General features: G+C 41.7%; 1 protein-coding gene across 1 annotated transcript in view; it reads right to left on the bottom strand.

Annotated features, from left to right (window-relative positions):
* tbc1d20 (TBC1 domain family, member 20) overlaps nucleotides 1-20633 on the bottom strand; it is a 30966-nt gene extending 10333 nt beyond the window's left edge. The window contains exons 1-7 of the mRNA XM_060836522.1: nucleotides 20368-20633; nucleotides 13438-13623; nucleotides 12099-12179; nucleotides 11114-11300; nucleotides 8877-8978; nucleotides 3822-3963; nucleotides 3459-3637 (exon numbers count right to left, since the gene is read on the bottom strand). Coding sequence (XP_060692505.1) covers nucleotides 3459-3637; nucleotides 3822-3963; nucleotides 8877-8978; nucleotides 11114-11300; nucleotides 12099-12179; nucleotides 13438-13623; nucleotides 20368-20419 — 929 coding nt within the window. The 5' untranslated portion in view covers nucleotides 20420-20633. The remainder of the gene's footprint in view (nucleotides 1-3458; nucleotides 3638-3821; nucleotides 3964-8876; nucleotides 8979-11113; nucleotides 11301-12098; nucleotides 12180-13437; nucleotides 13624-20367) is intronic.
* Nucleotides 20634-20948: the final 315 nt, after the last annotated feature.

Genomic DNA, 20948 nt, shown 5'->3' with positions numbered 1-20948 from the left:
TTCAAGTTCCACAACATCTTTCCAATAGGAAGGAGATCAGATCTGCACGCAATATTCCAACAGTGGCCTAACCAATATCCTGTACAACTGCAACATGACCTCCCAACTCCTGTACTCACTACTCTGACCAATAAAAGAAAGCATACCAAACACCACCTTCACTATCCTAAATACCGGTGACTCCACTTTCAAGGAGCTATGAACCTGCACTTCTGAAATATTTCCTTAAATTAGCCTACTCACGACTTTTGAGATTTAGACTTCATTTTTATTTTTGAAAGCAAAAATAAAATCGAGGCAGGAACACTGATCAACAAAAAGGTAAATGGCTGCTAATATGGAACTTAAAACTTGGCTAAAAAGATGGCAAGGAATTGAAGCTTCTGATCTTGCATTCATCAAAACTAGGATGCAAGTAATATATGCGAGCAAGGAATAGCTTTATATACAGAACGTGAAAAGGGTGCTGATTGGTCACACCATCATTGGCATGTGCTACTGCAAGAACAGATACCTGTCAATCTTAATTCTCAGTCCAGGCAGGTATATACACACTGAATGGTCAGGGTACTGTTGTGAAGATGGAGCAGAGATGGTCTGTCTCCATGACCCCTTTGTTTTTATAACAGTGGAATCTATGTATCAATTCCTTTTTTTGTAAAATATTTAGATAAATGCGAGGTGCCACATTTTGGAAAAGCAAATCAGAGCAGGACTTATACACTTAATGGTAAACTTTAGCGAGTGTTGCTGAACAAAGACCTTGGAGTGCAGGTTCACAGTTCCTAGAAAATAGAGTCACAGGTAGATAGGATAGTGAGGACAACATTTGATATGCTCCCCTTTATTGGTCAGAGTATTGAGTATTAGGAATTGGGAGGTCATGTTGCAGCTGTACAGGACAGTATGTTATAAAGATGTGGGTGTACCATTAAAGAGAACTAAAAGCAACAGAACTACTGGACAGCACTAAGTGTTCTCAATAGACAACAATGGATGTGACACTGGGTCAAACAACTCGAGTAGTTGTTCAACCCAGAGACCTGGGTTCAATTGCCGCCTCAGGCGACTGACTGTGGAGTTTGCACATTCTCCCCGTGTCTGCGTGGGTTTCCTCCGGATGCTCCGGTTTCCTCCCGCAGTCCAAAAAATGTGCAGGTTAGGTGAACTGACCATGCTAAATTGCCCATAGTGTTAGGTGGAGGGGTAAATGCAGAGGAATGGGTCTGGGTGGGTTGCGCTTTGATGGGTCGGTGTGGACTTGTTGGGCCAAAGGGCCTGTTTCCACACTAAGTAATCTAATCTAATCTAGTTTGTTGCCTAGAGACAAAAACAAATTTGAATCTGGCTAATCAGTTTAAATTATATCCCGATAAAAATACCGGCTTCCAATCAAGTTTGAATTCAGTATATTGACAATCTTAAAAGCCAATAACACAATCCAATGTTCTGGGGTATAAGGCAGGTAGAAAATTGAACAGTAGAAAGGAGGAGATCTGCCACGTCTTAGAATGTAAGAGACTACTTGAAAAACATCTCTTTTCTTTAAGTCCCTTTTCGATCAGTAATCTGTAATGCATAAATTCCTAACAAAGGAGAAAAGATGATATAGGAAGATCCAAAGACAAGAACCTACAGCTGCTTGGTCTTGAGATAGGTGTTGTTTTGTAAACTTTAAATGGGAATTTTATCAGACTAGTATTAGAGAAGAGAAGCTAAAAGATAGGTTAGAGAAAGAAATTGTAAATAGTGGCTAGTTAATTATTCTGTTATACTTTAAGAAATAAAGTTGTTAAATTTTTATGTTTAGTTCTTGGCCACTATTTTTACAGATTACTGCACAGGATAAATCTTCTGTGTTGCTGGATTTAAATTAAGCAGGAGGGTTTATCCTGTGTTGTAACAGTTGGTTTAGCCACTTTTGGAATACTGCATTCAATTCTGGTCTCCTTGCTTATAGGAAGGATGTTGTGAAACATGGAAGGGTTCAGACAAGATTTGCAAGGATATTCCCAAGGTTGGAGGATTTGAGGTATAGGGAAGAGGCTGAATAGGCTGGGACTGTTTTCCCTGGAGGCTCAGGGGTGACCTTTGTAGAGATTTATAAAATCATGAAAGCATGGATAGGATAAATAGACAAAGTCTTTTCCCTGAGTGGAGGAGTCCAAAACTAGAAGGCATAGGTTTAGGGTGAAAGGGGTAAGATAAAAGAGGGACCTTAAGGAGCAACATTTCCACGCAGAGAGTGTGGAGTATGTATGGAATGAGCTGCCAGAGGAAAATGGTGGAGGCTGGTACAATTACAGCATTTAAAAGGCATCTGGACGGGTAAATGAATAGGAAGGGTTTAAGAAGGATATGGGCCAAGTGCTAGCAAATGGGACTATGTTAGGTTAGGATATCTGGTCAGCACGGATGAGTTGGACCGAAGGGTTAGTTTCCATGCTGTACATCTCCATGACTCTAAACCAAGTCTTATGTCTTTATACGTTTAGCTTCTAGCATGCACAAATGTATCACACAGCAAGGCCACTTTTGAAAGTTATTTGCTACTGGAAGTCAGTCATTCATTAAATAATCTGACCACGCTAACAGTTACACTGGATATCATTGGTTGAACTTGCAATGTGGAATGCAAGTGTAAGAGAAAGGCTACATATACATCCATACATACATACATATAGTAGTCTTGCACTGAAAAAAAAAGTGTCAAGACGGCTAAGCACTGCCTCATCCCCAGGGCAACATTTTGATCAAATTAGTATACACCTGCCTTGTCTGTGAATTAAGATTGACAGGTAACTTGCAAATAATTGGTTCAACAATCATTACCCTCTTCTCACTTCATATAAAATGGTATTTTTTCAAATGTTTCTTGTGCCCTAGTTCTGACAAGTTCACAATGAAAACCTTCAACTTCTTGCCTCCTTTCATACAATGCTTATTTTTACCAGTTTAAGGATCCATTAATTACCCAATCCAAAATGCCCTCCCCAGTTCTTTTAGTCCATCCCAAGAACAGCATACAATTTCAACAATTCTCTTAAAAAAAAAGAGTTTGACGGCTACACAGCAGCTCAGGTAAAGGCACCTCGTCACCAAAAGTCCTCAATTACATAATTCATCTTAACTATCCAGTTCCATTACAGCTTCACATGAACTAACTTTTGTTAGAAATAAGACAGAACAAATTCTTCTTTTGATACTATTGGAAACAGTGCTATTCTAATCATGTGGTGTACAAAGTCAAATCCATGTTTTTGGTAGAACAGCAAAACTTCATACAAATTAATTCGCTAGCAGGTCTGCAATTCATTAAAAATACATTCTAAAATGAGACATACATGAAACCAGAGTGAGATACAGGAAGGAAAAAGTGGTAAATTAAAAGAACTGCCGTAGAGTTTTGCAACCCTTTGGAACCAGTTAGACTGAGTTTCAATTTGGCTATCAATTACCTCTCTTTCTGGGCAACCTCCCTGGAAAGCTCAGATGGAGGAAACTGGACAAACAGGTCTCCAGCACGGCTTATTAGGGTCTCATATGGCAGGTCCTGTGGGATCTGGGAAAGCAGATGGTGAACAGCAGCCATGTCACATTCACTCTCCAGGACCTCATTTCCCCGGTATAGCACAATCTATAAACACGAGGAAATAAATCTGAATGAGGGTGCGAGAATCACAGGTGCAGCTCATTCGACAGAGAAAATTAACGACGAAAACGACAATGCTTTCTTCCCACTGGGTAAATGGAATGGTAGGCAGAAATGGAATCTAGGACAGATACTTTAAAAGCACACAGAAAATAGACAGTTCACCTACCACTGCAGCAAAATAGATGGGCATTAGTGGATGACATGCCAGGAAGAAGTCATATAACCGAACCACATGCCGGAAATCTGAAAGCACGTGACCAAACCAAGTTATGAGCCAACTCAAAGCGAAGATAGTACCAACGTCCGCTCTACAAATGCAAAGCAGCAGGGAAAAAAAAATCAATACAAGTACACCATATTTAGAAATGCTCATCGCTAATTTATGATTGAAGTGGCCACTTCATCATTAACAATCATGTTACATTGCATAGATATTGGTAGCGTCCTGCTGCAGGGAGAATCAGTTTCTATACTGCAAAATAAAAACATTACATTTGAAAGTTGCCAAAAAAGCATTAGTAAGCCTTCATCCCTAGGGAAGCCTGAATTAAAATCTCCACACATGTAGACTTTTGTTATGGGGGATTGCGAGTAGGTTCTTTTTTACTGAAAAGAGAAGATACAACTTGCTAAGATACAAAAGTGATAAGCAAACACATTACATCATTTCAAAGCCTCTGGTTCAAGAAACACTTCTTTTTTGTTTTCTTTTAGTAATTGTTCATCAGTTGAGTAGTCTAGTAAGCAGTTGTTGAATATTGGGTCTATCAGCAGAGTGTTTCCCAACCAGTGCAATCCCAGTTAAATCCTTTCAACTTAAAGCAATTTGAAAGTATTTTTTTTAAAAAAGTGCGGAGCGGACCCGGAAGCTGGTGTAGCAAAAGCTTACCTGGGTAAGTTGTTTTTTCCTATAAAGGCGCGCAGGAGAGGAACCCGAGGCACTACAGGGGTACTGCCTCCCACCCGCTCCCCCCTCCTCCTCTAACCTAATAATAAGACCCGTTGTGGTAAGCAGGTAAGTGCTGCATTTTGCTTGTTCTATTGTTTAGACCCAGTTTTTTTTTTAAAAAGGTTACTTTTAGAGGGATGGCAGTGAAGGCAGTGCAATGTTCCTCTTGCAACATGTTTGAGGTGAGGGATGCCATGGTCGTCCCTGCTGATTACACTTGCAGGAGTGCACCCATCTCCTGCTCCTCCAAGACCATATTAGGGAACCGGAGCTGGAGGTGGATGAACTTAGGATCATTCGGGAGGCAGAGGGGGTCATAGATCGCAGCTTTAGGAAAGTAGTAACTCCAAAGATTGCAGACAGATGGGCGACAGTGAGGGGGACTGGGAGGAAGCAGCCAGTGCAGGGACCCCCTGCGGCCATTCCCCTCAAGAACAAGTATACCGTTTTGGATACTTGTGGCGGGAGCGACTTACCAGGGGTAAGCAATGGGGTTCAGGCCTCTGGCACGGAGCCTGTCCCCGTTGCTCAGAAGGGAAGGGTGGAGAAGAGCAGAGCAATAGTTATTGGGGATTCAATAGTTCGGGGCACAGATAGGTGGTTTTGTGGGGTTGAGAGAGAGACTCACGTTTGGTATGTTGCCTCCCAGGTGCAAGGGTACATGATGTCTCTGATCATGTTTTCCGGGTCCTAAAGGGGAAGGGGGAGCAGCCCGAAATCGTGGTCCATATTGGCACCAACGACATAGGTAGGAAGAGGGATGAGGATGTTAGGCAGGCTCTCAGGGAGCTAGGTTGGAAGCTCGGAGTTAGAACAGAGTTGTTGTCTCTGGTTTGTTACCCGTGCCACGTGATAGAGAGTCGAGGAATAGGGAGAGAGAGCAGTTAAACGCGTGGCTACAGGGATGGTGCAGGAGGGAGGGATTCCGGTATCTGGATAACTGGGGTTCTTTCAGGGTAAGATGGAACCTCTATAAACAGGATTGTCTACACCTGAACCTGAGGAGCACCAGTATCCTTGGGGGGAGGTTTGATAGTGCTCTTTGGGGGGGGGGGGGGGTTTAAACTAACTCTGCCGGGGCATGGGAACCTAGACTGTAGCTTTAGGGTGCAGGACCTGGAGTGTAGGGAGGTTAGGAACATGGCATCAATCTCGAAGGAGGGTGCCTGTAAACAGGAAGGTGGCTTGAAGTGTGTATACGTCAATACAAGAAGTATACGAAATAAGGTATGTGAACTTGCAGCGTGGGTTGGTACCTGGGATTTCGATGTTGTGGCTACTACAGAGACATGGGTAGAACAGGAACAGGATTGGCTGTTGCAGGTTCCAGGGTTTAAATGTTTTAGTAGGGTCAGAGGTGGGGGTAAAAGAGGGGGAGGTGCGGCATTGCTTGTCAAAGATAGTATTACAGCGGTGGAAAGGACGATGGATAAAGACTCACCATCTGAGGTAGTTTGGGCTGAGGTTTGAAATAGGAAAGGGGAAGTCACCCTGTTAGGCGTTTTCTACAGGCTTCGTAATAGTCCTAGAGACGTAGAAGAAAGGATTGCGAGGATGATTCAGGAGAAGAGTGAAAGTAATAGGGTGGTTGTTATGGAGGACTTTAACTTTCCAGATATTGACTGGGAAAGCTATAGCTCGAGTACGTTAGATGGGTCGGTGTTTGTCCAATGTGTGCAGGAGGGTTTCCTGACACAATATGTAGACAGGCCAACAAGTGAGGCCATACTGGATTTGGTTCTGGGTAACGAACCAGGCCAGGTGTTAGAATTGGAGGTAGGTGAGCACTTTGGGGACAGTGACCACAATTCGGTGACTTTTACTCTAGTGATGGAGAGGGATAAGTATGCATTGCAGGGCAAGAGTTATAGCTGGGGGCAGGGAAATTATGGTGCAATGAGGCATGACGTAGGATGTGTGGCTTGGAAAAGTAGGCTTCAAGGGAAGGGTGCACTCGATATGTGGAGCTTATTCAAGGAGCAACTATTGAGTGTCCTTGATAAGTACGTACCTGTCAGGCAAGGAGGAAAGGGTCGTGTGAGGGAGCCGTGGTTTAATAAGGAATTGGAATCCCTTGTTAAAGGGAAGAGGGCGGCCTATGTAAAGATGAGGCATGAAGGTTCAATTGGGGCGATTGAGAGTTATAAGGTAGCCAGGAAGGATCTAAAGAGAGAGCTAAGAGCAGCAAGGAGGGGACATGAAAAGTCCTTGGTTGGTAGGATTAGGGAAAACACAAATGCTTTCTATAGGTATGTCAGGAATAAAAGAATGACTAGGGTAGGAATAGGTCCAGTCAAGGATAGTAATGGGAAGTTGCGTGTGGAGACGGAAGAGATTGGGGAGACACTGAATGAATACTTTTCATCAGAATTCACTCAGGAACAGGACATTGTTGCCGATGTGAATATTGAGTCACAATTAATTAGAATGGATGGCTTTGAGGTATGTAGGGAAGAGGTGTTGGAAATTCTGGAAAGGGTGAAAATAGATAAGTCCCCTGGGGCTGATGGCATTTATCCTAGGATTCTCTGGGAAGCAAGGGAGGAGATTGCAGAGCCATTGGCCTTGATTTTTATGTCCTCGTTGTCTACAGGAATAGTGCCAGAAGATTGGAGGATAGCAAATGTGGTTCCCTTGTTCAAGAAGGGGAGTAGGGATAACCCTAGTAACTATAGGCTGGTGAGTCTCACTTCTGTTGTGGGCAAAGTCTTAGAGAGAATTGAAAGGGATAGGATTTATGAACATCTGGATAGGAATAATGTGATCAAGGATAGTCAGCATGGTTTTGTGAAGGGCAGGCCGTGCCTCACAAACCTTCGAGAAGGTGACTAAGGAGGTGGACGAGGGTAAAGTGGTAGATGTAGTGTATATGGATTTTAGTAAGGCATTTGATAAGGTTCCCCATGGTAGGCTACTGCAAAAAATACAGAGGTATGGCAGTGAGGTTGTGTTGGAGGTTTGGATTAGGAATTGGCTGGCTGGAAGAAGACAGAGGGTAGTAGTTGATTGTAAAGGTTCATCTTGGAGTGCAGTTACTAGCGGTGGTTCCGCAAAGATCTGTTTTGGGACCATTGCTGTTTGTCATTTTTATAAATGACTTGGAGGAGGGGCTAGAAGGTTGGGTGAGCAAGTTTGCGGATGATACGAAAGTCGGTGGAATTGTTGACAGTAAGGAAGGTGTGGCAGGTTACAGCGGGAGATAGATAACCTGCAGAGCTGGGCAGAAAGGTGGCAAATGAAGTTCAATGTAGGTAAGTGTGAAGTGATTCACTTTGGGAAGAGTAACAAGAAGATGGGGTACTGGGCTAATGGTCAGATACTTGGTAGTGTGGATGAGCAGAGGGATCTTGGTGTCCATGTACACAGATCTCTGAAAGTTGTCACCCAGGTAAATAGTGCTGTGAAGAAGGCATAAGGCGTACTGGCTTTTATTGGTAGAGGAATTGAGTTCCGGAGTCCGGAGGTCATATTGCAGTTGTATAAGACTCTGGTGCGGCCTCATCTGGAGTATTGTGTGCAGTTTTGGTCGCCATACTATAAGGAGGATGTGGAGGCACTGGAACGGGTGCAGTGGAGGTTTACCAGGATGTTGCCTGGTATGGTAGGAAGAACGTATGAGGAAAGGCTGAGGCACTTGGGGCTGTTTTCATTGGAGAAAAGACGATTTAGGGGTGAATTGATAGAGGTGTACAAGATGATTAGGGTTTAAATAGGATTGACCATGAGAACCTTTTTTCACGTATGGAGTCAGCTATTACGAGGGGGCATAGCTTTAAATTAAGGGGTGGTAGGTATAGGACAGACGTTAGGGGTAGATTCTTTACTCAGCGAGTCGTGAGTTCATGGAATGCCCTGCCAGTAACAGTGGTGGACTCTCCCTCTTTATGGGCATTTAAACAGTCATTGGATAGACATATGGAGAATAATGGGTTAGTGTAGGTTAGGTGGGCTCGGATCGGCGCAACATCGAGGGCCAAAGGGCCTGCACTGCGCCGTATTTTTCTATGTTTTACACATGGGCTGGATGGGTACTTGGACCATTAGGGAGGTTTATTCAGTTGAATGGTCTCAATAGTAAATTCCTGGTTTAGGAACAGAAACTGAGCCAAAGTCAAAGGGGTTACAAACTGAAATTGCCAAACCCTAGCTGAAACAATAGATTTGAGTTTTCTGAAAATTATTGATTTGCTAGGAAATTCTGGACTTTATTTCCTCGATTGAAATATTTTTCAAACTATAAAAGAAGAAATTAACCAATACTTTCATTCTCACCTTTGCATGAAGTCATGTACTTCTGGATTAACTTTCTCTATTATTGGCATAAGGTAATTTAAAATGTGTTTTGTGTTGTCCATAGTTGGGTCCATAAAATCCCTACAAGTAGTACAAAAAAATAAAAAGTTAAAGTAAAAAGATGGTAAAAATATTTGCTTGAATATAATATTACTATAGTAGATTTCATTATACTATAATGAAGATTGAAGAAAATATGCAATAATAATGCACTTTTGGAAGGTTTAAATGGCTGTGCAATTTAAAAATCAATAGATTGAGGTTATCAATACATATGGCAGCTCATAAACTGGAGAGTTATGAATTAATTACACGAGTGATGATATATCAAAAACTCACATGAATACCCTCTAACCCATCTTAAACACACAGGCAACATTCTTGAAACACACACCTACCTACAACGTATTCATTAAGTTATATAGCCCATATCCAATTTCAGGATACAAATAAGTGTTATAAACATATTTTAAAGCAGTGTAATGTGAATTCTTAGAGTACATTCTATTGACTGTGCATAACAACTTGAAATATAGTACACTTTTAGCTGGTAATTTGGAGCTACTATATTCTGGTCCTGCAAACCTGGCACATCTTTTAATCTTATTAAGGGAATAAAGGAAATAATGTTAATTCATACTCAACACATTTAAATACAAATGCATATTTCAGGCTTAACAGACAGATAAAAGTAGTTGTGATCATAATTCCAGTATATTCTACATAAAAAGCTTGCAAAGTATATTGTACACAGTGAAGTGTATCCGGAGTTTCCGCTCAGACTGCATGTATTTGCTGCCCATGCTTTGTGATATACCATGTCAAATTTTCTACCTCGTATGACCAATTCATTTAGGTTTCAGAAGGCTCTTTTTGGTAGCTACTGTGAACAGTTCTGGGAACCATACTATAGAAAAGAATTTGAATGCATTGCAGAGAGGGGAGAAGCGATGTACAAGAATGGTCTAAAGAATGAGGTACTTCAGCAAAGACGACAAGATTTAAGAAGCTGGGACAGTTCTCTTACTTGCCTTCCCTCCAAAGAGGTGATTTTGAAAGCCTGTATCAAATCATGAAGATACGTGTTAAAGTGAAGAGGGAGAAAGTTCTTCATTAAAAGGAACAAGAGTAAGAGGGTATAGATTTAAAATGATTTGCAATAAAATCTTTTTGTCAGTGAGTAGTTAAGGTATGGAATGCACTGCCTCAAAGTACTGCAGAGGTTGGTTTAAAGACGACATTCGAGGGGGCATTGAACAATTACTTGAGTAAAAATAATATGCAAGAATATAGAGAAAAGGAGGCCAGTACTAGGAAATGATGCTCATCTGAACAGCCAGTGCAAACACAATGGGCTGAATAGCCTCCTTCTGTGCGAGAAATGTTGTATTCATTAAGATTAACAACTGTCAATACATGCAGACCAAAATGTAGGGCTGACAAACTACCAAAGAACTTCTACTATATTTTGAATTGTTATGCAAAGTCAATAGAATTTGAAGGAAGTGGTTCTTCAATGTCTTCATACTACATTCTATTTGTATTCAGGAACGTAGTTCAAAACTATAATAGGTAGACTGTTGAAAATCAGAGTGTCAAATTTAAATCATATTAAGTAACGAGGAGAGAATAAAATTTTCAAATAGTTTGAGATTCAAATTCAGATGGAAAGAAGAGAAAGAAATGATCACAACTATAAATGAAACATTCAAAGCAGTGAATTGTTAAAGAACAGAACAACAAAATGCTCAATTTCCACAGCTTCTCAAAAGGCAATGATACTATTAAATTAGATGTATATAAAGACAAGGAAGGCTTTTCTTGACCTTTCAAAATAAACACAAGATTAAAGAATTTACAGCATGGAGATTGAGATGGAACACACAGTAACCACGAACACTGGCTACATTAATAAAGTACCAAATGACTTTTATACATTCCCTTTCCTTGCTCTCCGAATTTTCTCTGCACTTAATCTTAATGTGCTTACTTATGAAATGGCTATTAGCATCACAGAATTCTACCACGTCATAAGTGATTAGGTGCAGAGAAACTTCAGAGAGAAGGAAAGGAAAGGAAATGTATGGAGGAGAAGGCTGGGAAGGTGGAAGGGCATGACATTTCTTGCTAAATTAAACATTGACTTCTCAGTTGAAGTTGGTAATATGGAAACATGGTTAGCTCATTACAACTTAAAGCATTTATGTACCAAATACCTGAGATGATGTGTGGAGAGCTTTTCCACTAGAGCTGTTGCCATTCTCTCACCTACAACCAGAAGGAAGGTGACCACTATGTCATGGTAACCTTGGTAATAGTGAAGCTGGGGATTTTTCTTCAGTACCTCCAGAATGCTATCGATCAACTCTTCTTGAAGTTCTTTTCGCTTTGCATCTGGCATCCCTGTAGATGTCATGAATTTATGGAGAACATAAAAATTGGTCAAACAGCATACAAATTTAATATGTGTCTCATAATTCACCTTTTGCACAGAGATATGTAGGTCAGCTTAACAAGAAACATGAGCTACTAACATGAAAACCAGTTACATAACAGGATAAAATAACTTCAAAACTCATGAACATTCAAAAGTTATTTTTCCTTCCAAGTACGTTTTATAAGCAGGCAACTTATCCATACAGTCCCTGCTCATCAATGGACGTATGAGCAAATAGCTGGAGTACTGCAGCAACTTTTAAATTTACTTACATTATATTTTCTAATTGGTGTCCCCAATAATTGGACAAAGTGCAGAGTGCTCGTCTCTTTACCCAAAGATATAGCCAACGGAAGCCCATTTATATGGGAATGGTGGCATCCAATGAAGATTCATCAAACTGACTCCCAACATGATGGAAGTTTCTTGCCATGGGAGAGCAGTCGGATATGACGACCAATTTTGAAGTTGACCTCTTTGAAGCATTATGGATTGGTGCCTGGTATCGGTTATTCATAAAGTCTGACTGACTGAGTAGATACTAAGAGGCCATATTCCTCATGAGACACTCCTAAAACTGGAGACAGCATCGCAGACTGTGAACCTTTGGAATTCCCTACTTCAGAGGGAGTGTTAAATTAAGTATAATAAAGACTATAGGGAATCAACTAGGATATTATTAAAATATACTAACTGCTATTGTATTAATGGAAGCATTAAACCGTTCCTAATGAGCATGTTTTCAACAAGCTAGGCTGACTTACCAGGTGGAAAGCGTCGCAACGATCGCTGGACATCTAGTAACACCTGCTGATAGTCTTTATTGTTCTCTCGGAGTTCTGGTCCTGTTTCAAACGTTAATTGCACAAAGTATAAGTTAAACATATCCCAGCAGTTCTGGGATACACAAGTAATTAAATCACATTGCAAGACAATTTGAATGACAATAGCTTTTCAACAACCCAAGTTAAAGTCATTAATATTGGTCAAGCTTATCACCAAGGCATTGTACTTAAGTTAGTAATTGCTGGTTTTTAAAATTAAGATCTATAAGGCAATACCCATTAAGTCAGATTACAATTAAAATTCCCAGTATAGATTTGTACATTTAAAAAAAAAAGTATCAATCATTTCAGGTTATCTGTTAAAACTAACCAGGGAATCTCCACTGACCATTCTTCAATTCCATGCCAGGCTCAGCGTTAAGTGCTCTCAACTCAAAAGGTCAAGTACACAGCCTAAGCTAACATCAGTGTGCTGTTGAGATTGGTTTATTGTTGAAAGTACTGCTTTGCGAGCAAGATGTGAAATTGAAACTTCTAGTGCTACTGCAGGTGGACAGAAAAGATTCCATGGATTCAGTGAGCTATCTTTCAGTCACTACTATTAAAATCAGGCCAGTTAATTAAGTTTGTCTCATTCTTGTTGAGGGAAAATTATTTTGTGAAAATTATATTAAATTTACCACATTACATTACCACACAAAGCAATGCTGGCACTTTGAAAGTAATTCATTGGATGCAAAGCATTTAGGTCATCCCACCTAAAGACATAAAAGACACCATGTAGCAAAACAAGTAAATTCTCCCTTAAGTCACACTAGAAGGTGTGAATTTTGGCTGAGAACAGGTACAGCTCTCTCAACTTTGCAAGAAAAAGTTATTGAGCAGCACATTATGGCAGGTTGGTGTTGTCAAGCAGATAATAGACTCCAGAAAAGTGAAGGGAAATAACAGATAGTTTCAATGTCACAAAGGAAACTGTTTGTGCCTCTCTGCTGCAGCAAGTTTGGAGTGGTAGGAAATACAGGAATTGGTATGGGACACAGCAACACATTAAGAACCGTGCAGTAGAAATTGAAGGTGGAAAGAAAGTGCAGTGATTTGTAGAATTAACCTTCCTCCATAAAAGGTTTCATAAAAAGATACACATTTCATTTGAAGTCAATTCACAATAAAATTTCTACGCCAAGCCTGAGCCCATGGCATCTATTTGGCCTACAGCCTTAATATCAAGTTCATGTCAGTTCTAAACTTTAGTGTTGCAACAGCCTAAGGCAACAGTACTGAATCCTAAATTAAATACATTGAATGCAAGTAGTACCTGGTTTGGATGGCAGTTCCTGTGTGTTTATATTAAGCAGCTTTGGCCATACTTTGCAACGTATTTCATCTGTCAGAAGACCACCTTCACTGATTGCCATTCTCCTCAATGCAGCTACATCCACAGGAGAGCAGTTTAAGGCCTGGAAGATTTCTGTTACCTTTCGCTTTCTTTTTGATTCATTGTCTAACAGAAAATACAAATGACAAAATTACAACATTAATTTGAATTTTTTTCTTCTCCATTCTGAGAAGCTTTTCTGATTCCGATTTCCTTTTTAACATCCCTGTAGAGAGATAAGTGCCCAAGATTTGAGAGATCATAATTTCGCCATGTTCTACCATGCAGAAATTTAGCAATGAATTCTGACCACCCATAACATTGTTCAAAAATTTTATTTGTACGTACCTACACCACAGTCATTAGTTGATAATTGTCCAAAAATACCAGCCTCAATTAAATAAAGTGATCTAGGACATAGTTACAGATGTAAAGGACCATTCCCCATAATTAACATTGCTGAAATAATACAGGAAAATATACCAATAAACTGAAAACTGTAATCTACATTTCTTTTTGGAATAATAAGTAGCCCTCAAGACTTTCCTTATTCCTGAGGGGGTGAAAAGAAATCTATTCAATAGATTATCCCATTTTATGCCCAGGTATTAGCTATTTCAGGATTGGAAAACAATCAGCAGAGCTAGTTAGATAAATTCACCATGAAACAAATCAGTGTTAGGTTACTGACAGATAAGATAGAACCACACAAAATTTAGGACAAAGCTACATCTTTAATGTGCCCTAATTCCCAAATTAAGAACAACCTGTTTTGACACTCCCATTTTCACACACAAGATTTATTGCACTGCATTCAAAGATATTTGGCCCAGTAGAACTTCCATGTGACTTTCTCAGCACAATGATATTAGTTAATGCCATTAAATCAGCTCTCAAATTGATCTGTACATGTTTTTAACTGAGCTGAGCTTTAGGTTTTAGCAAAAAAATTTAAATTCAGTGAAAATTAATATAAAACCAGGTAAATGTTATAGAGATAATTAATCAAATTTTCTTCCTTGGTCCTCCAAAAGTAAAACGACGCCCCAACTCCTATACTCGACGATCTGAGCAGTGAAAGCAAGCGTGCCAAATGTTTTATATACCACTGTCCAATTGTGACAACTTTCAAGTGAACTATGTACTTGAACCCCTAGGTCTCTGTTCTAAAAGACTCCTTAGGGCCTACCATTAACTGTGTAGTCCTGCACTTGTTCATCTTACCAAGATGCAACACCTTGCATTTATCTAAATTAAACTCCATCTGCCACTCCTTGGCCTAATTGATCAAGATTCTTTTGTAATCTAAGATATACTTCTTCACGGTCTAACATACCACCAATTTTGGTGCCATCATCAAACTTACTAATCTTGCTTCTAATGTTCCCATCCAAATGGTTTGTATAGATGACAAACAATAGTGAACCCAGCACCGATTCCCACAGAAATACTGCTGATTACAGGCCTCTAGTCTAAAGAAAACACTCCAACACCAATCGCTATCTCCTACCGTCAAGCCAATTTTGTATCTAACTGGCAAGGTCCCTGAATCTCACATGATCGAACTTTACTAATCAGCCTTACTAAAGTTCACGTAGACAATATCTATGGCTCTGACCTCAAAGCTTCTTGATCACGTCCTTAAAAATTTAAATCAAATTAGTGAGACACTATTTCCCATGCACAAAGCCATGCTGACTATTCCCAAACAGTCCTTGCCTAAGTGACATGTTTTCTTGCAATAGCGGTCACGTTCACTGCTCAAAATGACTTTGACCTTTGTTTTAAAAAAATTCACCTTCACATAACTAAAAACTAGAATTTGGCCTTCCTCCATTTTTAATTTCAAGTTCCCAATATATACCTCCAACAATAAGAAAATTTAAAACAATACACTCAAGGGATTATGAATTTTCTACAATGGCCTGATAGGCACTGTTCTGCATGGCATCTGAAAAATTCAAATGGGATTTGCCAAAGAAATGTAGAAGTAATTTGTAATTTAGAATGGAACAACATAAATTTGAACAATGATCATACTGTTGTTCAGTGAGTAGTAAGAGAGCTTGGATGTTAAAAGCTAATGTGCTCACATACAACTTGCAACAGTGGATCATTGCGTACCCTCCACATTGTCTTCTTCTGACTGACCCCTCTGATAGAGTTTCAACCACCACATGAAAGCAAAATCCTGTGGATGTTGGAAATACTAAGCATGTTAGACAGTATTGGTGAAGAGCAGCAGCAGTTAACAGTGTAGGCAGATAACCTTCTCTAGAATAGGTTAGTATGAAAAAATAATTGATCTGGAATATTTCTCCACAGACGAGGCACAGTCAAACGTTGAGTATGTGCAGCAACTGATTTTTTTTTCAATGCACAATGCACCACTCGAGACTCCTCAGAGACTGAAGCAATCCATGTCCAAAAGCAGTGAGACCTGGCCAGCATTCAGATTTTGGTTGATAAGTGGCAAGTAACATTCAGTCAAACAAATGCCAGGCAATGACTATTACCATCAAATGGTTGGATTCCCTCTTGATATTTGATGACAATACCATTGCTGATTTGTCCCACAACCAACGGTTGGAGTAACTACTGACCAGCAACCGAGCTGGACCAGCCATATAAACAGTTTTTAAGAGCAGGTCAGCAACTGGAAATTCTGCAGTGAGTAACTTACTTTGTGACTCCCAAATGCTTGTCCACCAACTTCAAGGCACAAGTCAAGACTATGATGGAATGCTGCCATTTGATTGGATTGTGCAGACCCAGTAATAATCAAGCAGCTCAACAACATTCACCAACTTCAATATTCACTCAAACCTCCATCAAATCATTTTGCCAGCTGTGTGCCTCATGTGCAGAAAACATTGCAACTACTCACCAAGGCTCCTTTGATAGCACCCCAAATCTGTAAGCTCTACCACCTGAAGGGGCACATCCACCTGCAAATTCCCCTCCAAGGTGCAAGCATCATCCTGAAGTGGGGCTATACAGCCATTCCTTGACTGCTGCAGTGTCAAAACCCTGGAAACACTTTCATAGTTGCACTGTGGGTGCAACAGTTCAAGCACCAGCAGAAAGCAAAACCATGAAGGCAGATAATTATCTCAATAGCCATAAAATTGAGATAGGGGATTGTACAACGAGGCCTGGGTGTCCTCATACAACAGCCGTTATAGGTAAGCATAGAGATACAGCAGGCAGGAAAGGCAGCAATTGGAATATTGGCCTCCATAGTGAGAGGATTCATTTAGAGCCAACAGGCAATTTGTATGCAATTACACAACACTGGCAAAAATCACACCAGTGCAGTTTTGGTCTCCTTGTCTTAAGCAGAATGTTCTTGCTACAGCAAAGATTTAACAGATTGATTCCTGGGGTAGCAAGGCTGATGTATGAGGAGAGTCAGAGATGTACAGCACAGAAACAGACCTGTTCTCCCAACTCATCCATACCAATCAGATATCCTATTTGCCAACATTTGGCCCACATCCCTTTAAAACCTTCCTATCCATATACCCATCCAGATGCCTTTTAAATGCTGCCATTATACCAGACTCCACCACTTCCTCTGGCAGCCCATTCCATACATGCACCACCCTGTGTGAAAAGGTTGCCCCCTTAGGTCCCTTAATTTTGGACTTCCCTATGCCAGGGAAAAGGCCTCAGTTATTCACCCTATCCGTGCCCCTCACGAAATTATAGACTTCTATAAGGTCACCCCTCACCCTCCGATGCTCCATGGAAAATAGCCCCAACGTATTCAGCATCTCCCTATAGCTCAAACCCTCTAACCCTGGCAACATCCTTGTAAATCTTTTCTGACCCTTTCAAGTTTCACAACATCCTTCTGATAGGAAGGAGACCAGAATTGCATGCAATATTCCAATAGTGGCCTAACCAATGTCCTGTACAGCGGCAACATGACCTCGCTAATCCTATTCTCAATGTACTGACCAATAAAGGCAAGCATACCAAATGCTTTTTCACTATTCTGCCTACCTGCGATTTCACTTTCAACGAACTATAAACCTGCACTCCAAGGTCTCTGTTCAGCAACACTGCACAGGACCTTACCATTAAGTGTGTAAGATCTGCCCTGATTTTTCTTACTAAAATGCAACACATCATATTTACGCAAATTAAATACCATCTGCTACACCTGAGTGCTCTGGCCAATCTAATCAAAGTCCCATTGCACTTTGAGGTAACCTTCTTGTCTGTTCTTTACACTACCAACTTTGATGTTGTTATCTGCAAACTTACGAACCATATCTCCTACGTTCACATCCAAATCATTTATATAAAATGACAAAAAGCAGTGGACTCAACACCGATCCTACTGGCACACCACTGGTCACAACTCTGTGCTGAGGAGTGGGAAATGAAGTTTAATTTTTAAATGTGAAGTGTGGCATTTTGGTAGGTAAATCAGGGCAGATTTTATATACTTAAATGATAAAGTCACGGGGTGCATTGCTGAACAAGAGAGATCTTAGGGTGCAGGTTTGTAATTCCTTGAAAGTAGAGTTGCAGGTAAACAGGATGATGAAGGCAGCGTTTAGCATGCTTGCCTTTACTGAACAGTCTGAAAAGCAACCCCCCACCACCACCTTCTGTCTCCTACTTTTAAGCCAGTTGTGTGTAATCCACGTGATCTAACCTTGCTAACCAGTCTACCATGTGGAACCTCGTCAAACACCTTACTGAAGTCTATATAGATCATGTCCACTGCTCTGTCTTCATCAATCCTCTTCATTACTTAAAAAAAAATCAAGTTAGTGTGACACAATTTCCCATACACAAAGGCATGTTGAGTATCCCTAATTAGTCCTTGCCTTTCCAAATACATGAAATCCTGACCCTCAGGATCCCCTTCAACAACTTGCCCATCTCATCAGTCTATAGTTCTCTGGCTTTTCCTTACCACCTTTCTTAAAGTGTGGCACCACGTTAGCCAACCTACAGTTCTCCAGCAACTCACCTGTGGCTATCGATGACAAATATCTCAGGAAGGGGCCCAGCAATCACATCCCAAACTTCCCACAAAGTTTTGAGGTACACCTGATCAGGTCAGAGCACACAGAGAAGATTTACCAGGATGTCACCTGAATTGCGGAGTTTCAGCAATGAAGAGAGATTAGACAAACAGATTGTTTTCTTTAGAGAAGGCGGAGAAGGGACATGATTGAAACGTAAAAAAGTTTGAGGGGCACGGATAGGGTAGACAGGAAGCAACCTTTTCCTTGGTGGAAGGAACAATGACCAGGGAACCATAGATTGAAGAGGAGGAGCAGAGGAGGAGATGTGAGGAAAAGCTAATTCACCTGAGGGTGTTGAGAATATGAATACCACTGTAAGAGTGGTAGACAGGCAGGAGGCTGGAAGAACACAAGCCAGGCAGCATCAGGAGGTGGAGAAATCGACATTTCGGGTGTAACCTTTCTTCAGAACTGGGATAGGTGTAGGGGGAGCTGCAAATAAGGTAGGGAGGCAGGATGGTGACGAGGGGGATAGGTGAAGATAGGTAGAGAATACGACTTGGTTGGTCAATGGGAGGAATGAATCCAGTGGTGGCAGGGAGGAATGGAAGGGAGAGAGAAGGGTTGGTAAAGGATTCAGGGATGGGGAGGGAGATTATTTGAAGTTTGAAAACTCAATGTTGAATCCTCCAGGCTGTAAGCTGCCCAGGCGAAAGATTCTATTCCCTACAGCGTGGAAACAGGCCCTTTGGCCCAACAAGTCCACACCAACCCTCTGAAGAGTAACCCACCCAGACCCATTTCCCTCTGACTAATGCACCTAATGCTATGGGCAATTTAGCATGGCCAATTCACCTGACCTGCACATCTTTGGACTATTGGAGATAAACAGAGCACCCAGAGGAAACCCAGAGGCAGACACAGGGAGAATTTGCAAACTCCACTCAGACAGTCGCCCAAGGCTTGAATTGAACCTGGGACCTTAGTGCTGTGAGGCAGCAGTGCTAACCACTGGTCTACCATTCCGTCCGAGGTGTTGTTCCTCTAATTTGTAGTTTGGTTCATTCTGGCAATAGAGATGGCCAAGGATTGTCAAGTTAGCAAAGAAGTGGGAAAGGGAATAGACATCGCCCATGACTAGGAGGTGCAATCAGCCCCTGCGGGCCTGACTGAGATCTCAGCGAACCTTCCCCAAAGAGTGGTAGAAGCAGAAACCTTCAACACTTCAGAAATATTTAGGTGTGCAGTTGCAATCCCAACAGTTAGGTGCTTGTCTTTGACCAGCACAGACATGGTGGACCGAATGGTCTTTTTGTGCACTTTAGACCTTTATTAGAAAACGTGTGGTGAACAGCCAGCTGCAATTATCCTGCACGTATCGATCAGCACGACACAACCCCCTGAAAAAATCCTTTTTAAAACTTTAGATAAATAACGCATCAAAATGAATAGTAACCATCAGCTGATATCCCTTTCGCCCGGATGTCAATAAACTAGACGCAACCTAGCCTGATAGTTCCCAGCTCCCTTCACCCGCCCTCCCCCCAAAACGTCGCCACGCCATTCGCTACCAGGACCGCACCTTCTCCTAATGACCTCCTCCGATTGGAGGACATCGCCATCAATCAAACAACCAGCATTAAGCTTGGTTGAGAGGGGAGAACCAGGGCGGTCTCAGGCGGCTTCCACCTCCTCCTTCACCAACCCCCACGGCCAATAATAAAAATACAAAGTGGAAACAAAACAAGCCGTCTGGAGCGACGTACGGACATTTGCTGCCAGAAATTCGAAGATATGGATTCACCCTTATTCGGAACGTTGTACGTTCTATTCCCCCCCCCCCCATTTAATAAGAAGGCCGTTCGATTGTGATTGAATTTACCTTGTTTCCCGATCCCGTTTATCGAGTTGCTTCGATTTTTCTTCAGATACATCGCAGCGGACAGCTGCCGAGCAGGAGACGCATTTTAAGCCCAGACTTCGCTGTTTGGCCTGTGTTGTATTCTCAGAGTCCGCCTCATACCGCACCAGCCATGCCCTGGCCGCCGCCGCCGCCTCCTCTCTGAGGTAAAGGATCGTTGGGGGAGGGGGAGGGGAAGAGGGCGGGTGGCGGTTGGAAGATTTTTTTTCCCCCCTTCTTCAAAAGCACGGGACACACGCGCGCGAGGGCGTGCCCACGTATAGCGTCAGCCACAGCCGCCTCCATGGCAACCCTTGTGATGTCGCGACGTTGAGGGAAGCCCCGCGCGTGCCCCGCCCCCCCTCCAGGCCGGACCGGAAGTGGGCCACTCAGCCCATCTCACCTGGTCAGCCGTTCAGTGAAACGAGGGGAGGGTGGAAGGGTGCTGTTTAAACAGCCTATACGGCCCATGATCAATGCCAGCCACACTGAAATGTCTCGATAAAGGAGCCACGCTTCGAAAGTCTGTGATTTAAAATAAATCTGCTGGGCTGTAAACAGGT

This window comes from Hemiscyllium ocellatum, chromosome 15, assembly GCF_020745735.1.
Source record: "Hemiscyllium ocellatum isolate sHemOce1 chromosome 15, sHemOce1.pat.X.cur, whole genome shotgun sequence".
NCBI classification, from domain to species: domain Eukaryota; kingdom Metazoa; phylum Chordata; class Chondrichthyes; order Orectolobiformes; family Hemiscylliidae; genus Hemiscyllium; species Hemiscyllium ocellatum.
Note: the sequence above shows the minus strand (reverse complement) of the source record. Positions and strands in the feature narration are given on the sequence as shown.